Genomic DNA, 17831 nt, shown 5'->3' on the forward strand with positions numbered 1-17831 from the left:
ATAAAAATAGATACCGTAAAGCTATTGCAACAAAAACAGTAGAGCTTATTGCAGGAATCAGTCAGTGGAAACTGAGACATGCGTGCATATATGAAACTTTAGCATATAATAGAGTTGACATTTCATAGGATTGAGAAAGTAACAGACTATTCAGCATTGGACTGGATGATGGCCCATCCATTTGGGGAAATACTTGGTGTGGGTTAATTTGTAAGATTATTTGAAGTTCCCCGCACTTTTACATACTTCTCTCACTTGAACTTCATGTGGACGTATTCTTACCATTTCACGAAAGAACTGAGCCTTGGAGATGGGAAACCACCACCTGGGGTCACGTGGGGTCACGCAGCTGGCGACCCCCCCACCCCCCACCGAGGGCACAGGCGGCTACCCCAGGGGCCACTCCCCACACCTGGAGGCATCGCTCCCCTGGCCCATCATACTCAAGGAGTTTCAGGAACTCCCTACCCCAAACACCAAATAAATTCCAGATGGATAAAGGAGGCTTTTTTTTTTTTAAATATAAAGAGGATAGGAGAATATTTTATAATTTTGGGGTGGAAAAGACTTTCTTAATCAAAATATAATATAAACTCATATAAGGAAAAAAAGTTCAGAGATACCAAGCTCAAAATTTAAAGCTGCTTTATGACAAAAGATGCTATGAACAAATAAAACAACAACAGACTGGGAGAAAATATTTGCACATAACAAAGCAATAAGAAAATTAGTAATTTTAGAATACATACAAATGGCCACCTGAAGAGTTGCGGAAAAATCACTACAAACAAGGAAAGTGCAAATCATATTTAAATACATATATTTATATATAAAATATACAATATGTATGTATTATATAGTATGTATAAAGTATGTAACATTTAAGTAGTTTATAATATGTTAATTATAATGTAATGTATCATGTATAATTATATTTTTTTCTCAAGATGGGAAAAACATTTATTTTGTTAATATCCAGTGATGATAAAGATAAGGGGCAGTAAATAAGTTCATATACTGCTGGTAGAAGTGTAAAAGCACAGCTTTTTGGGCAATTTGGCCAAAAGATAAAAGTGTGAGTTTTTTCTATTACAATTTCTTCTCTGTATCATAGACAAAAACACATGTGCATGATGAGATATTTATCTTAGAATGGCTTGCAATAAGGAAAAAGTTGAAGCAATCTAAATGTTGATCAACAGAGGAGTGTTTAAATAAATGAGGACAGAATTATTTGCAGTAGTTAATTATAGGTTAATTAATCTATATGTATTGACATGGAAAGAGCTCCAGGGCAAAGTGTTACAAAGGGAAAAAATGAGCTAGCGTAAGATCCATACATAGGCTACGATGACATTTAAGTACAAAGCGAGGCAAAACTGCGTGTTTGCAGAGGTTACCTACGGCTAGGTAACAAACCACCCCCAACTTAATTTGCTCTGGCACCTACACTTTGGGAAGGGCTTGGGGGATGTGGACAGCTCATCTCTGTGCACTCGGGTGTCACCTGGACGTGGAACCACCTGCAGACTCACTCGTGTGTCTGGTGGCTGAGTCGGGCAGCCCTGGCTGCCCAGGGGACTCAGCTGAGGTTGTGGCAGGAACACTCGTGTGGCCTTTGCGGGAGGCTGTGTCCCAAGGGTGAGGCTCCACGGACTGGGTTTGCCCAGAAGCTGTGTTGCCTTGTCCGCCATCAGCTGGGAAATCTCGGGGTGTCCCAGCTGTGGTCTCTCCTTGTGAGTCCAGGCCAGGCCGGAGCTTCATCCAGAGGCCAGGGGAGGGAAACTAGCCCCGCCTTTGATGGGAAGAGGATAAATTTTTGGCTTCAAAACCACCACCGAGGCGTGTGTACAATATTCTCGAAAGAAATCTGTAAAGACAGATGGAGCGGTGTTGTTGGGGAGGTGAGCCGGGTTGGGCAATGCGGGCGGTTAGTACAAACCCGACTTGAAGTAGCTTAAGAACAAAAGGGTTTCTTGGGGCGCCTGGGTGGCTCAGTCGGTTGAGCGACGGCCTTCGGCTCAGGTCATGATCCTGGAGTCCCGGGATCAAGTCCCGCATCGGGCTCCCTGCTCGGCGGGGAGTCTGCTTCTCCCTCTGACCCTCCTCCCTCTCGTGCTCTCTGTCTCTCATTCTCTCTCTCTCAAATAAATAAATAAATAAAATCTTTAAAAAAAAAAAGAACAAAAGGGTTTCTTGACTCCCATATTGGCCATCTCAGGGGTTCGAACGATGCCATCAAGGACCATGTTTTTCTCCATCTTCCAGGATGACTTTCTCCACATGGTGCACAAGGCAACCCCCAGAAGCCCCAGATCCAAATCTCACACCTCAGCAGTTCCAATGGAAAAGTCATTGTCCTGCTAGCTCCAGAAAAACATTCCGGGGAAGATATGTCTCGATGGGCTTGGGGTCCCCACTGGTCCCCACAGTCCCACGGGGCCAGCAGTGGGCACTGTATGAGCGGCCAGGTTGGTGGCCTGCATACCTCTTCAGCAGCTCCTCACTCTTCCTACTGAGTTGCTTTGCTTGGGGGGAATCTCCTTTCTTGTGTTTGCTCTTAGGTACAGATTTAAAACCTTTTCCCTCCCTCGTATGAAATATATCCAGCTTTTTTACTGTTTGAGGCTTGGTCCAGCATCTCGATCACAAGTTTTTCGTGGCTTCTGCAGACAGAGCATACCAACTCTCTCAATATTATGTTTGATCTTATTGTCATCTTTACTTCTGGGGTTGACCTTTTGCTTTTTCTGTGCTTAAGGAATACTGGCCTGGCACCCCCAACGGTTAAGAGCCCAAGCTGCCCTGTTGTCGAGGGGAAATGTAATGCTTTTGGTGATGGAACAATTTTTTACCCGTGCACACCCCAGATATGTCATTCGTCGGCTTCTTCCCTATGCCAGATATTAAAAAATATCAATAAACTTGTTCTAAGACTCATACTACAAAGTAACCTTCTAGGAGTAAAGGAAGAAATAAAATCGTCAAATCCGTCCATGTATGTCGCTTCCTCAAGACATTAGCCGTGACCCCAGTGATCCTGCCACAATGAATTTTTGCCTCTAGGTCCAATTTGCTTTTCTGTGGTCTATTTCGTTGTCTGTATTTTTCAAAAAGTAGGTGGCACCGCAGACTCAGTGGCAAGAACTGGAACTTTGTTGAGATCTGCACCACACCGGTACATCCTGTCCGAGGTTACTAAGTGAGAATGATGTGCTTGATGCTGAACGTTCCGATGACTTGTCGGTATGAAGTAATAGGAATAAACCCCACAAACTGTCTCAGGATTGTCCTCACACATTCCGTTCTCATCCTTCCCTTCTGCAGCTTGGTCAAGTTTCCCCTTTGGCTAATGTTCTTGAGTCTAGAAATAAGGTTTCGAAGTTTGCAAAGTGAAATGCTCCTTATCAGCCTTTGACACTGCATGATGAGCTGCGAGACATGCCGGGCAAGTCCAGCCTTATGCATCACTGCCTGCAACCACCTGATGCTTTATGACAGACCTTTGTGCCCTGAGAGTATTTCACCATTACTCAAGTTTTAATCATGTTGAGGGAGCAGATCAATGATGCAAAGGGTCAAAAAATATTTTGGGAAATCATGTATATTGACCATGGAATAGTTATAATCCTCACCACCACCTAATTTTGACTTACCTTGAACTATACAAGTTAATTTCCATTCCCTAAGCATATCCCAACTAATGCGGAAAGAATAAAGCCAAATCCAGTCTGGTTGCCATGGTGGCTGCCATTACCCGTTTGAAACGTGGCATCTATCAGGGTAAGAAGGATTTTAAAAGTGGAAGTTTTGGGCGCCTGGGTGGTTCCGTCATTATGCGACTGCCTTCAGCTCAGGTCATGATCCCGGGGTCCTGGGATCGAGCCCTGCATCGGGCTCCCTGCTCTGCGGGAAGCCTGCTTCTCCCTCTCCCACTCCCCCTGCTTGTGTTCCCTCTCTCGCTGTGTCTCTCTCTGTCAAATAAATAAATAAAATCTTAAAAAAAAAAAAAAAAGATTTTGGATATCAGGATGCAAGGTCTCCTCTTTAAAAAAAAAGGAAAAGTTTACTCCCAACACAGTACCTGCCTGTCCGAGCCAGACTTGCAGTGGCTCAGCGTCTAGCACCCTGTCTGCCCTTGGCCATCGCCACCAAGTGCGTCTGTCCAGCTGAGCAGAACCGGTCCTGGGGTCACAGGAGCTATGCTGCCTGTCCTCATTGCTGCTCAGCTTCCTGGGTCTTCTGACATGGCTCTTACCTTTCCCATCTTTGCTTCAGGCACAGTCCGTCAATTACTTTTACTTGCAACCCAGAGATGCTTAAATACAATGGTGGAGAAAACAAATACTTATCAAGCAACTTCTCACAAAGGAAAAAAACAAAATTTGGGAGACAGCAAACCATTTAAAGCATCTTTGTACGTGGATAGATTGTTAATAAACCCAGTGAACAATTATTTACATTTGTTTTTATAAAATTTTATAATAGAAAATATCGAATGCCTGGGGTGATCAAAATCTAACCAAATTCAATTTCTCAAATATTAATCATTTAGAAATATAGCATTTGTAATGGCCTATACATCTCTCGTAAAAATATTTCCTTCCCACAAACAAATTGGAAATTCTGTCTTAGGTGTGATCACAGAACATTTAGAAGTTAGAAAAGAAAATGTCTTGTTTTTCTATGTCAATTCATGGATTGATTATTTACTGAACACATATTTCCTGAAGGCCTCTACTTTCCATGAAGAGCAGCTCCGCCTAACGCTTACAGAAGGGAGCCCAGGCCCAGGCTCCGACAGCAGAGGGCGGCAGGGCAGCAGGGCGGCAGGACGGCCGCCAGCCTGAGGGACCGGACTACCTGCATCCGGCCCAGGAGCCCCACCACTGACCTGCTGAGTGACGTCCCCGTTCTGAGCTTTGATTTCCTCACCTACGCACGGAAGGGACGGAACTAATTTTCTGCCTGCTTGAATTCAATTAAGAGGTGAGTCAACAAGAAATAGGCTTTGATTGTTGCTGCAAATTTAACTGTATTTCTCCACTTCTGTGTTCTACAAAGAGAAACAGATTCATTTACAGACAAGCAGCTGCAGACCCACCCCTCCCACGGAATGGAAGACGAAGCGGCCACTTTATTTTACGGCTGGACTGGCCTGTTTCTCTCCAGCTGTAAGGAATCTCACTTCCATTTCGCAGAACACATCTGTTAGCTAGAATCATTGATAGTGGACCAAAATTCTTTGCGTAGTATTCAGCATTTGAACAGTACTTTCGAAAATGAGCTGGGCCGATCCTCCTACCCGTGGGACGTGCACGATCACTGGCCTTATTTTGCCTGTGAGGACCCTGGGCGAGACGAGTGACCTCCCCAACGTTAGACTGGACTCAGTCCCGATTCAGATCTTCTGACTTCACATCTCGTACTGATTCTGGGATGGCACCCTGTGCCTGATAAACTGGTTAAACTCTTAGGGGTTAAAGATAGTCCTGAAATTTACTACAAGGCAAGATGAGAGGTGGGCGAGGACAAGGCACTGGTTCAGCTGGAGGAAAAAGCCCTCCTGGGCTCAGCAGCGTGGTTCTTTCAGTCACGTGAGAAGCCGGGCAATGAAGACCCCAGGCTGACTGCCCTGGGCCCCTATTCCAGCCCTACTCCCAGACCAGGCGAGTTTCTTAGGTCTTCCTGTTTTCCTAGTGCTAAACCAAGGGTAACTCCCCATCACACAGGAAGTGAGAACAGAGACAAGACCAGTGTAGATACTTAGCTCCACTCTCAGCATCCGCTCATTGGGGCCAACAGCGCCGTGTGCTGACCGCTAAGCCCATCTGCATGGGCAGCCTGGGGGTGAGAGGACACAGGTTTTGCAGCCAAGGTGGGACGTATGGCCTTGTGTGAGGCAGGGCCCCTCACCTGGGTCTTGGCACCCTCTCCAGGACACTAGCATCTTCCCAGGCAGGGCCGTGAGGAAGAGTTAACATCAGGAATACAAAGTCCCTAACATAGTGGCCGTATATACCAGACGAATGGTCTTATTTAAAGTTGACTTAAGCCCAAGCATTTTCTCCTTTAATAAGACTCTGGTTTAATGAAGCATTGAATGGCACAAACCAGGCTTAACCAGTTACTGCTTGCAGGGACTTCTTTTTAAGTGGAGAGAGCATCAACATTTATGAACAAAATCAGGTAATACAAGTATTTGAGGCAAGAGAAGTGGCCTAATGCTTTTCTTCTTTCCAGTTACAACTATGTATTTGTTGTCACCCTTTGGGGAGGGGGGTTACACAGCACACTAGTGTTTGGTCTGTGAGGAAAACAACTGAATAAATATTCTGAAACAAAGCCCCCCTAAAGACCTAAGGAGGCTGTTTTGCTTCATGACAAACACGCCCCCTGCTGTGACCTTCCTGAGGGGGCCCCGTACACTTGTGGAGGGTGGGTGAGAAGTCATTGCTGACTAGCAGTTTCCCCGGATTCAACGAAGCCGGAAGGCTACCTCCCGAATTGCTTAAAACCACCTGGGCCCCAAGACTAAAGCGGGACAGGTTAGAAGCTGAAACAGAGCGGGAGATCTTGTTCTATACACGTAGGGATCACGAAGAATCATACATTACTTTAGATGGAACAGACCAAGCTCATGTCCTGCAAAAGCACATTATGTCTTTAAACGTGGCTGCACAAAAAGTAACTCTGCCTCATGGAAAGGTTTAACATCTGGATACATTTTACCTGGAACACTGTATGAACATGAGATACAGAAGGACATTTCAAGTACGTAACTGTCCTTTCTAAGATAAGTAGGTAGCGGTACAGTGGCTTTTAGATCAGTGAGCACTTCCTGATTTCAGCACTTGCCCCCTGTGCTAGTCTTGGGTACCAAGAGGACCACACTGCAGCGTCCGAGTCACTGGAAGGCACGTCTGCGGGGGTGGCCGGTGGGTCCTGACACTGCAGGGTTCCTTCTCGGGATGGAGGGACAGCCCCTTCTGCCCCAGGAACGCCACGCCAGGGCCTCGCAATGCACACTAGTTAACCGAAGGAGCCACGTTTCCTGGGCCAGGTTAAAATTCATTCCCACGGGAACACTTGAGATTGTTTCCCTGAACTGTAATAACTCGGTGGTTAAGTGCAAACAGCCGACGGTTGCCAGAGAAGGGAATGGGATTGGGCGAAACGGGTGAGGGGGGTCTAAAGATACAAACCTCCCGCTGACTTTACAGCATGGGGAGGTGACCTGCTGCAGTGTGACTCCATCTGGCAGATTGGAAAGCTTCTAGGAGAGTAAATCTTACAAGTCCTTATCACAAGACAAAAAGATTTTGTAACTGTGGTTGCAGATGTTAACTAGACTTCCTGTGAGCATTTCACAATACGCACAAATACCCAGTCATTATGTTGTACATCTGAAACTAAAACGTTCTATGTCAATTATACCTCAATTAAAAAATTCTTTTATAAACAAACAAATAAGTAGAAGCAGCAGTCTACAAGAGCTAGCCTAGCGGTGTCTATTTCCACAGACTCCAGCCCCCTCGCGCTGCTTCCCAGAGCCACCTGCATCTTCCTACTCCTGTATCTAATCATGATCTAAAGCCTAAATCTTGATGTTCCGAGTACTCACGTGTGATTTTACTCTTCACTGGAAATAATAAAAGTGATTTAAGACCGCCAAATCTAACAAAATCTGCCCTATAATGTTCCACGTGTTTAGAAGAAAGAATGCCTAGCCATCTGTCCCTATTGGAAACTTCATCAAACATGGGGGAAAATATCCAGCATTTGATTAACTGCATGCCAGGCTCCTATTCACTTAACCTGATTTATTTCTCAGAAGCACCCTTTATAAAACAATTATTTTAAAAGTGAACCATGGACCAATTGTTAAGCTATTTATTCAAGATCAAACCCCTAAGGGACAAAGATGGGTTCAAACCCAGCAAAGATTAGCCTCTGTGCCTGTCTCTCTACTACAGCCATTTATAGACCCCAAAACTGTTAAATATGAAGAAATCCAGTATTAGCAACTATGTTCTAGTCAATCTTCACTCCCATAACGTAATTTTCATTATTAGCTCTAATTAAAATAGAGGTAGAAACTAGCAAGTGGAATTTCATATAAGCAAAGATTCTTCTAAACCACTTTTATTGCACTGGACTGTCATCAAGTATTTTAGTACCTTATTTTCATAGAAAAAACCTCTTATTATTTTCTAGGTGAATCTTGAATTTTAACATTCAAGAAGATTCTGAAACGTTTTTGAAGTTTTGCTGGAAAGTAAATGCCTATTCGTAGGTACTGATATTCAAAAAGTTCACATTTTAATGTATAATCAACTACAATTTGCATTTCTCTACCAAATAGTCTCTATAATGGAAATTCACTGTAAAACACTGAGGGATTTCTGTCTGGCACAAATAAAGTTCTCAATGTCAAATGAAGTAAACAATCAGAAAACAACGTAGTGTTTTATGGAAATCAAGCCACATAGAGCTTTAGAAGCTACAATGATCCCAGTTCTTCCTTGTGGCGGCTTCACAAGAGATGGGAGGAAACAAACTCTCTCCACCGAGTTTCACTTTGAAATGGGAACCAGATTATTGCTTAGAAATGAAGTTAGTCTAGGGCGCCTGGGTGGCTCAGTTGGTTAAGCGTCTGCCTTCGGCTCAGGTCATGATCCCGGGGTCCTGGGATCGAGTCCCGCATCGGGCTCCCTGCTCTGCGGGGAGCCTGCTTCTCCCTCTCCCACTCCCCCTGCTTGTGTTCCCTCTCTCGCTGTGTCTCTCTCTCTGTCAAATAAATAAATAAAAAATCTTTAAAAAAAAAAAAAAAAAGAAATGAAGTTAGTCTACATCAGAGGTCAGCAAACCTCTTGTGCACAGGGCCAGAAAATAAGCGATCCCAGCTTTGGGGGTCATTTGATGCCTGATGCAAACAACTCTGCTGTCGTACAAAGCAGCCCAGACGATGCTTCAGTGAATGAGCATGGATGGCCGTGTGCCAGTGACACTTTACTTACAGACGCTAAAATGTGAATTTTATTACAACGTCCATGTGTTATTTAACAGGATTCTTCTTTCGATTTTTTTTTTTTTTAAAACATTTCACAGGGGCACCTGGGTGGTTCAGTTGGTTGAGCATCCAACTCTTGATTTAGGCTCAGGTCATGATCTCAGGGTCGTGAGATCCAGCCCCCTGAGGGGCTCCACACTGGGCATGACGTCTGCTTAAGATTCTCTCTCCCCCTCTCCCTCTGCCCCTTCCCTGCTCGCACTCTCTTTCAAAAAAACAAACAAAAAGAAAAAAAAACCACTTAACAATGTAAAGCTCATTCTTGGCTCACAGGCCCTACAAAAACAGGCAGTGGGCTGGATTTGGCTTATGGACAGTAATTTCCTAACCCCTGGTCTAAAAATATACTCTGTTTTGACATTTATTTGCTGGCAATTAGGTACTTCTACTTCATTATTAAGCACAATTTAAAAAAATGTGCTTTAAGGCTTTGCCTAAACTGCTGGTATACAGATTTTTAAAACAATTTAAAAATTACTTACACCCAAATTAAAATACACTGCAAGAGGAGGAAACCGGTCAAATTTCACTTATTTCTGGACCTCACATCTGTAAGCTCTCATGCACACAGCAGCAGGAAACACACCTCGGTTCTACAAAGGCTTCCAATTACAAAGCAGCAAGTGCAAGTTCACTTGAAATGTACATTTATACGCCCTGTATGAATGAAACATGGAGCCACACTGAGATGTGTGATAGCAAAAAAGTGTGATCTGAAGTTCCACGACTAGACCACTTCCATGTGGTTTAATAAAAACTGTGCCCAGTCATTTAAAAAAGGCCACTTGGAGGGGCGCCTGGGTGGCTCAGTCGTTAAGCATCTGCCTTTGGCTCAGGTCATGATCCCAGGGTCCTGGGATTGAGCCCCGCACCGGCTCCCTGCTCTGCGGGAAGCCTGCTTCTCCCTCTCCCACTCCCCCTGCTTGTGTTCCTGGCTCTCGCTATCTCTCTGTCAAATAAATAAATAAAATCTTAAAAAAAAAAAAAAAGGCCACTTGGGGAACAGGCCAGTAATAGAAAAATGTCTGTCATGTAAAACTTAACCATTTACCTGTCTAAAAAATAACCTTCAAACTTTAAATCTTTACGTTGGATTGTTATATGGATATACGTTATCATAGCAAGAAACAAATTTGCTATGGGCTATAAGCTTGGCAATCTGGCTAATGTTTAAAAACGTGCTCATGAAGCGGTAACATTATTTTTATTAAAATAATGCTAATGATGCCAAATGAAATCTCTTTCCACATGAAACATGTTAGGTTGCTTCCAAGTCACCCCCACCCCAGCAGAACAAAAACAAAACAAATCAGTCTGAGACTCACTTGAGTGTTTAATTCAAACCTATATTTGTAGTTTCTAAAATGCTGATCCACAGACCACTTTCTTGTTACACGTGTGTACCAATGAAAACAAAAGCAGAGGATCACTGCCGTCCCTGCAAAAGGAACGGCTCCTTTTCTAATACTCTTTAAAAATATACAATGTACGGTCCTTGCGCCCCAGGACGGGCAGTGACTGACGTAATAAATACACTGGCCCGCCCGCTCTCCTCCCTGCTGCGCGAGCTCCGCCAACTACCTGTTATAAGCCCGCTCCTTTTTGGATTTCTCCAGGGCCTTGTCCATGGTCTTCTCGTTCTCCCCTCGACATTTGGGACAGTACCACTTGCCCTTTGGTTTGTGATTCAGCCCCACGCAGGAGAAATGGAACCACTCGATGGGGCACTCGTCATTGTCACAGCCGATCATTTCTCCATAGGAGACCTGATTGCACAGACAGTACGTTGGCTCGTTCGGGTCGATGGGAAGGTCTGCAGGGGACGCTTCCCGCTCAGCTTTGGCCTTGGAGCGTTTCTTCTTCTTGGAGGCTTTTGCTTTCTTCTCCTTAGGCGTTCCTGAGGTGATGTCATCATGGTCATGATTATTGGCAGCGTTCTCTCGGTTCTCATTGTTGCGCTGTCGCCGGGACCTCTTGTTATTGGTCTTCTCCGCCTGCGTGATTGTCTCGCTCTTGGACTTATCCTGGCCGGCTTTGCCGCTGTGGCCAGTGGTGTCATTGACCTCCTGATGGGCCTCAAAGAGCTCCACGTGACTGTCCACCTGCCTGGTCCGGTTCTCCACCAGCTCCACCATCTGACTCACGATCTGGATCTTCTCGTCGCCCAGCTCCTGGCTCCGAATCAGGGCTCTCTGAATGCAATGCAACACTCTCCTCTTCTGGACGCCGTCTGTCTCGCGTTTCAATTTCTCATAATACTCATCCAGTTCCTTCAGGATTTCTGCAAAGGAAAAATAAGCATTATGTCCATTCTATAAACACAACTGAGCCCTTTATTTAAATTCTCTGGCCTATAAAAAAGTAATCGCAAAGGACAGAAAAAATCAAGGCAAGATTTCCTAGTATGAAAATCCTATAACCTACAGGCATTTTGAGCAGACCTTTTTTCCCCCTATTGAAAAAAATCCCTGGAACTAAATACAAATGCAACACAATTCCCATTTAGCAAAGTGCCAATCAAAGCTCCCCAAGGGACTCTGTGCATTCAGAAGCATGGGTAACATTACTCTTGGGATCAGCAACTAAGGGGGAAAGTTTAAATTTAGGTGAAGTGCTGATGCCCAACTTCTACTTTCCATAAAATTAATTGATTTATGTCCTGTATTTCCAGTTTTCACTCAAATATTCTTCTAACTTAAATGCCTTTATTCCCTTTATTTTAATGCATCAATGTCTAGAATACCCTATTAAATCAGAGAATGTATATAAATACTACCTAGTGACCCAGGGCCTCAGTTTATCAGTCACATCACTGTCATCCAACCTTGCTATTCCTCTGTATTACTAAAAACAAGACTGGTTTGTCACAATAAGTCAGACAACCTAGCTTTGCCTTAAAACAAAGGGGTCAGATTTTGCTTTTGCATTTACTGCTTAAGACAATACACATTCACATCTGTAAAACTCAACAGATTTTAAAACATTACCAAAACTAAAAAAACCCTCAGTACTAAATTTAAACTTTGTACAGGGGGTGCCTGGCTGGCTCAGTCGGTAGAGCACGTGACTCTTGATCTTGGGGTTGGGAGTTCAAGCCTTACACCGGGTGTAGAGATTACTTAAAAATAAAATCTTAAAAAAGTGTATATGATTTTAAGATGTAATTTGGAAAGTGTAATTAGGCAATTTCTCAAGATATAAAAGTTGTTAAATAATCTTGATTGAAATAAGGAAAATAAATATTCTTGCCAAAAACCTATTTAAGGATCCTGGGAAGGAGCCCCTGCATCAGGCTCCCGGCTCAGCAGGAAGCCTGCTTCTCCCTCTCCCACTCCCCCTGCTTGTGTTCCCTCTCTCGCCGTCTTTCTCTCTGTCAAATAAATAAATTAAATCTTAAAAAAAACACAAACCTTTTTAAATACAAACAGAAAGGTTGCCTGGGTGGCTCAGTTGGTTGGGCGACTGCCTTCGGCTCAGGTCATGATCCTGGAGTCCCAGGATCGAGTCCCGCATCGGGCTCCCTGCTCGGCAGGGAGTCTGCTTCTCCCTCTGACTCTCCCCCCTCTCATGTGCTCTCTCTCAAATAAATAAATAAAATCTTTAAAAAAAATAATACAAACAAATTCCCAGAGTTATTTTTCCCAAAGAGTAACAAATCAAAGTAGTATCAGGGGGCGCTGCCTGGCTTAGTCAGAAAAGCATGCAACTCTTGATCTCGGGGATGTGAGTTCGAGCCCCACATTTGGTGTAGAGATTACTAAAAAATGAATAAACAGTATCAGATTTTTCTCCTGAAACCCTTTGCAATCTCTTAAAATAAGGCAATTTTACTCTCCAGGTAGCAAGTGTGGGAGGCAGGATATATAAAATGTAACCCCTCATCCCTTCCCGATCTTATCTTTGAATAGTTATAAGGCATAAACCTAACACTGAAATAAATACATGAACTCAGACCAACAGTGAAGCTTACCTAAATATAAGTATTATTTTCCAGGCTATATTTTTAAGCTAAAGACAGCTCTGAAGATACTTCCTAGAAAAACAATGTAGACTATCTGCCCCCAGAAAGGAGGAATGCCACAGTCTCATAGTGTCTGGGAATAATTGATTCTGAAAATAAATAGGCTCAATTTATCTAAGTTCTATTTCATAGATGTTAAAACAGGAGTTTCTCCAATTTATTTTAAATTAATTGCATATTACTATTACTATAACAAAGCTATTTTTGGTTTAATCGGTAACCAAGTCGATAAAGACAATAGTAGCCTTTCATAGAAAAAGCAACGCAATCGTCGCTAACATAAAATTCAGTAACATACAGCTTTTTACATCACAAGCAAGCTTACAGCCATGTGAAGTCTCAGGCGCGCGAAAGAAACAAAAGTCACAGCACGAAATTACCAAGAAGGGCTTCTGCTACCTGCACAATGACAGGTATCTCTGAGACTCCCCAAGCAAAGGGCTCTATCCACCGAGCCGCTGCAGCACGCGCGGTAAACAAGAGCAGCACCGGGTCTAAGCAGGCGCGCGCCGCGCGGGGACACCAGGAGCTTCTCCCAGCTCCGTCAGCTCCACGCGCGGCTGACCTTCCTTCCGAAAAGCTGCACACCCGCATCCCTGTAAGGAAGCAGTGGTACCACGGAAGGGGTTTAGGGCCGAAATGAGACTGCAGCACAACCTCATCTGGTCTGCCCAACTACTAGGAACGTATCTTAACTTTATATAAAGGCTGCACTGGCGTTCGTTAAGAAGCGGGCTTCCGGGGGCGCCCGGGTGGCTCGGTCCTTAAGCGTCTGACTTTGGCTCAGGTCATGATCCCAGGGTGCTGGGATCGAGCCCCGCATCGGGCTCCCTGCTCCGCGGGAGCCTGCTTCTCCCTCTCTCGCTCCCCCTGCTTGTGTTCCCTCCCTCTCTCTCTCTCTCTCTGTGTCAAATAAATAAAATCTTGAAAAAAAAGAAAGAAAGCAGCAGCAGCGGACTTCCGTGGCGGGGTGGGTATTTAAAAAAACAGTTGAAACAGTGCAAAAATAATTTTGAACTCAGTAATGCAAGCACGGCCTCAGTACCACTTGAAGTGGGCAAACTAATTCTAGTCCGTTCTTCTGAACTAGCCTCCAGCTGACGTATGACGTACACCAAGGCCAGACCGCCGGCCAAGTTCGACTCTCAACACAGGCCCTTCAACTGAAGCGGAAAGTGAGCATCTCCCCTCGTCTCCAGTGAGGCCCACCAAACGGGCGGCGACTACTCCCCGCAGCTCAGCCGCCCCTCTCCGCAGGGGGAGCGAGCTCCGCAGCGGGGGCTCCCTCCGCGGACACCTGCTCCCGAAGCAGCAACACAGTAACTCTGGGGGATGCCACCACAATCGGAAGACGCGCTTCCGGACAGCGACAATGAACGGGGCCGGTGACCACGAACCCTCCGATCTTCTTTCGCTCCCCCGAGTCGCCGCCTCGCTCGGCGCCCTCGGGGCCCTCGGGGCCGCCGGCTCGTCCTCGCCAGGCACCGGCCCCGGGCCACTCACGCTTCCCCCGCTCCGCGCCGCCGCGCCCGGAACACCGGCGGGCCTGCCCGCGAGTCCCTGGGGCCCGAGCAGGAGGCCTGAGCAGCATCCCCGGCAGCCCCGGGGCCAAGACAGGCCTGCCTCCCCCCGACCCCCGGGGCCGCCCTTGCTCGGCGGCCGGAAACGACCAGGCTCGGGCCCCTGAGGGACAGGGGCGGGGCCGGGCCCTCAGCCAATGTGGAGGCGGTCGGCGGGCGTCGCGCCCCGCCCCGAGAGCCACCGCCTGTGGGGCTCGCAGGCCGTAGGGCGGGGGCCAAGAGGGGCGCCAATCACGGCACAGAATCAACGAATAAGGCCCGCCCTCGCAGCGCCAATGGCCAATCCGAGGCCGGAGGCCAGGCGACCCAAAGACATTCAAATCAACTCGACCTCCTCCTCCTCCCCGCCCCTCTGAAGAAAAAAGAAGGCAGCGGAAACAGAGACCCGTGCCAGTCACTGCGCAATGCCCACCCTCATCCGGCTCAGCAACCAACAGCTCAGCGGCGGACTGATAAGGACATTCCATGGGGGACGCCAAGACCAATCACAAGGACGCCAAAGCGGGACGTTCACAATATGCTAATAAGGCCCCTATAAAGGTCGCTGCGAAGCCCCAGCTCGGTTAGAGCGCGCAGGGGCGCCATACCCGCGGGGTCTCCCTGCGTGCTCGGGGCGTGCGGTCGCTTCCCACCTCCCCCCACGCTTCCGTTTCCCTGCTGCGCAGCCCTGTAAACATTAGTAAACTCCGAGTGACGATCCGCGTCCCATGCACAGACCCCAATGGCGTGCCTGACCTGGCAGGAAAGTTTCCCCAACAGCCAACAATTCCCAGCGGATACGAACCCTCCGCCTCTCTCCGGAACTCTGGGCAGCCGGGGCTGCAAAGAACGACCCACAGGTCCTCTTCCCTGCCATGTTCCTCTGCAAGCCGACAAGCTTTGCCCGCGCCCCCCGAGCACAGCAGATGGGCGACTTCCTCGACCCATCCTCCCTTCCATCCCCTCCCCTTCCCCACCGCACGCACAGAATAAAGCCCTCGCCCTCCGCGAACTACACCCGGCCGCGCCGCCCCTCGCACGGCGGCCCGTACTCGGTGTCCAGCTCCACAGGAGGCCCGGGGGATCGGGCGGGGGCGGCGGCGACCGGGGCCGCACCGCGCGGAGTGCCGACCCCGGACTTTATATAACACTCAGATTCGGGACTGGGTGGGGGTGGCTCTGGGGATGGCGAGCAGAGCCGGGGACCCGCCACCCGCAGTGCCCTCCCAGCAGCCCTGCGCGCAGCCCCGTCGCTGCGCCCCTCAGCCCCAGCGACCGCGGCACATCCCTCCCTCGGCGCCCTAGCCTGCGCCCCCTGCGCCCCCTCCCCCGCAGCACCCCGCCTCGTCACTTCACTACAAAGAGCGCTTTGCTCGCGCAGCCCGGCATTGAGACCTCTCGTTCCTCCTTCCTCCTCTGTGTCCGGGCTTCGCTCACAAGGACCTTGGCGAATCAAAGAGGCTCCAGACCTTTTGTTCCTGCCCGGCCAGAGCGGACGCCGCGGGCCCGCGGCTCCTCCGGGCGGGGAACAGGACGGCCCGCGGCCCCGCAGCGCGCCGCGACCGGCGGGGATGGAGCGACCGCCCCCGCCCATCCATCCCGCCGTACCTTGGTATTTCGCGTCGATCTCCCGCATCAGCGAGACGTTTCTCTGCAGGTCGAAAGGCAGAGACTCGATGGAGTCCAGGTAGTCCTCCACATAGTTCACCAGGTGGATCTGCTCCCCGTTGGCAGGGCTCAACATGGTTCACCGAGGTCCCCGGCGACTCGGCGCGGCTTTCCGCTTCCTCCAGCCCCCGCCCCCTCGGAGCCCAGCGCTGCAAAATGCAAAGCTCCCGCCCGCCGGCGCCCCCCCTCCGGCCGGCCCCGCGCCGCTACATCTGCGAGCCGCGCCGCCTGGGCCCGGGGACCCGGCGCCTGGCGGGCCCGGCCGGCGCTCGGCGGCCTCGGGCGCGGGGCGGGCGCGGGCGGCGCGTGCGGGCGCGCACCCCGGCGCAAGGGCCAGGCCCGGGGCCGAGCGAGCGCGGGAAGGGGCGCGCGCCGCCCGCCGCGCCGCACTTGTCCAACGTGGAGAACCCAAATACCAGTTTCAAACACTTGGGAAACATTCGGCCCCCCGCACCGCGCATGCGCCCCGCCCCTCCACCGCCCCCCTCCCCGCGGGGCCCGCCCCCACCGCATCACGCCCCTCACCGGCCCGGCAGTGCGGGGGTGTGGCTTTGTCTGTCACTTTGGCTGGGGAGGGGGTCGCGTGGACAGGGTCGGCGGGCGAAGCGCAAACTTTACTAAGAGTTTTGCACTGGAAGCAGAGCCTGTCGGGCGGCAATGCAGAACCTCCGGGGAATGTGGGGAGCAGCCAGCCCCGCCGAAGAGCCGGTCGGAACCGACTGAGTTGTGGGACCGCTGCCGCCGAGGCCATCGCTCGCCCAGGGCGTCACCTCCCTACCCACACCCAGCCCCTCATTCCAGCGACCCGCCGCGGAGCGGGGTATAAATAAGGCCCGAAGCAGACTGGCAACACCGAAACCCAATCCACTTGCCGCCCTCACCTCAGTGGGCCAATCAAGACGAAGGAGAGGCGGGGCGAGTAAGGATAACTCCTCCCAGGCTCCGACTACGAGAAACCCGCGTCCCACGATGGGCGGAGAGAGAGGGCGGGCCGTGCAGGGCGGAAGTGATGGCGCATGCGCAATTGCCGGGAGGGAGGAGACCTACCATTAGGCGGCCGGACCACCGCTCCCAGCAACCTCAGCGGCTCGCGCGCCTGCGCGGTCTTCACCGCCTTCCCTTTGTGTCGACGGCCGGAGCCCGGTGCGGAGCGGATTGGAGACAAAGGGGCCCAAGAGGGGAGCTGCTTTTCGGACTGAGCTCCCGCAGAGGGCGGAGGATCCCGACCCCCTCCCGACTGTGCCCTAGGATCCGCTCTCATTAGAAAGACCACCCAAAGCGGGGCGGGGCAGACGCCCGGTCCCGGGGGTCCGGGGCCCTCTCCCCGTTCCGTCTCGGGGGCGCCCCTCCCCTCCCCTCCCCCTCGGCCTCTCTCCCCACCCTGAGCTCCCGAATTCGGGCTTTCTGAAAAGCTCTGCGCAGAGGACCCCGTTGCCTAGGCGACGGGCCGGCGCGCCAGCCGCGGCTTCCGGCTGAGGCCCCGCCCCGTGGGCGTGGTCGCGCTCCGCCT

At 49.4% G+C, this 17831-nt stretch overlaps 1 protein-coding gene across 6 annotated transcripts; it reads right to left on the minus strand.

Moving 5' to 3' along the window:
- Positions 1-594: 594 nt before the first annotated feature.
- ING1 (inhibitor of growth family member 1) lies at positions 595-17669 on the minus strand. Of its 6 annotated transcripts, XR_010409875.1 has the most exons (4): positions 17369-17667; positions 10655-11354; positions 9556-9730; positions 3262-3364 (listed from the first exon to the last, which is right to left on the minus strand). XR_010409875.1 is itself a non-coding variant. In XM_064585903.1 (3 exons), exons 1-3 carry the CDS (start codon positions 17580-17582, stop codon positions 3199-3201), a joined length of 1080 nt encoding a protein of 359 aa, XP_064441973.1. In that variant the 5' UTR covers positions 17583-17669; the 3' UTR covers positions 595-3198. The 6 variants fall into 6 exon arrangements, 5 of the variants coding, with proteins under 5 accessions (XP_064441973.1, XP_045725667.2, XP_064441972.1 ...); XM_064585903.1 differs by lacking the exon at positions 9556-9730 and having other exon boundaries at positions 595-3364; positions 17369-17669; XM_045869711.3 differs by lacking the exons at positions 9556-9730; positions 17369-17667 and adding an exon at positions 16262-16702 and having other exon boundaries at positions 847-3364.
- Between the last annotated feature and the right edge of the window lie 162 nt (positions 17670-17831).

This window comes from Mirounga angustirostris, unplaced genomic scaffold, assembly GCF_029215605.1.
Source record: "Mirounga angustirostris isolate CCGP_5_RB_7025 unplaced genomic scaffold, mMirAng1.0.hap1 SCAF_3, whole genome shotgun sequence".
In the NCBI taxonomy this organism is placed as follows: domain Eukaryota; kingdom Metazoa; phylum Chordata; class Mammalia; order Carnivora; family Phocidae; genus Mirounga; species Mirounga angustirostris.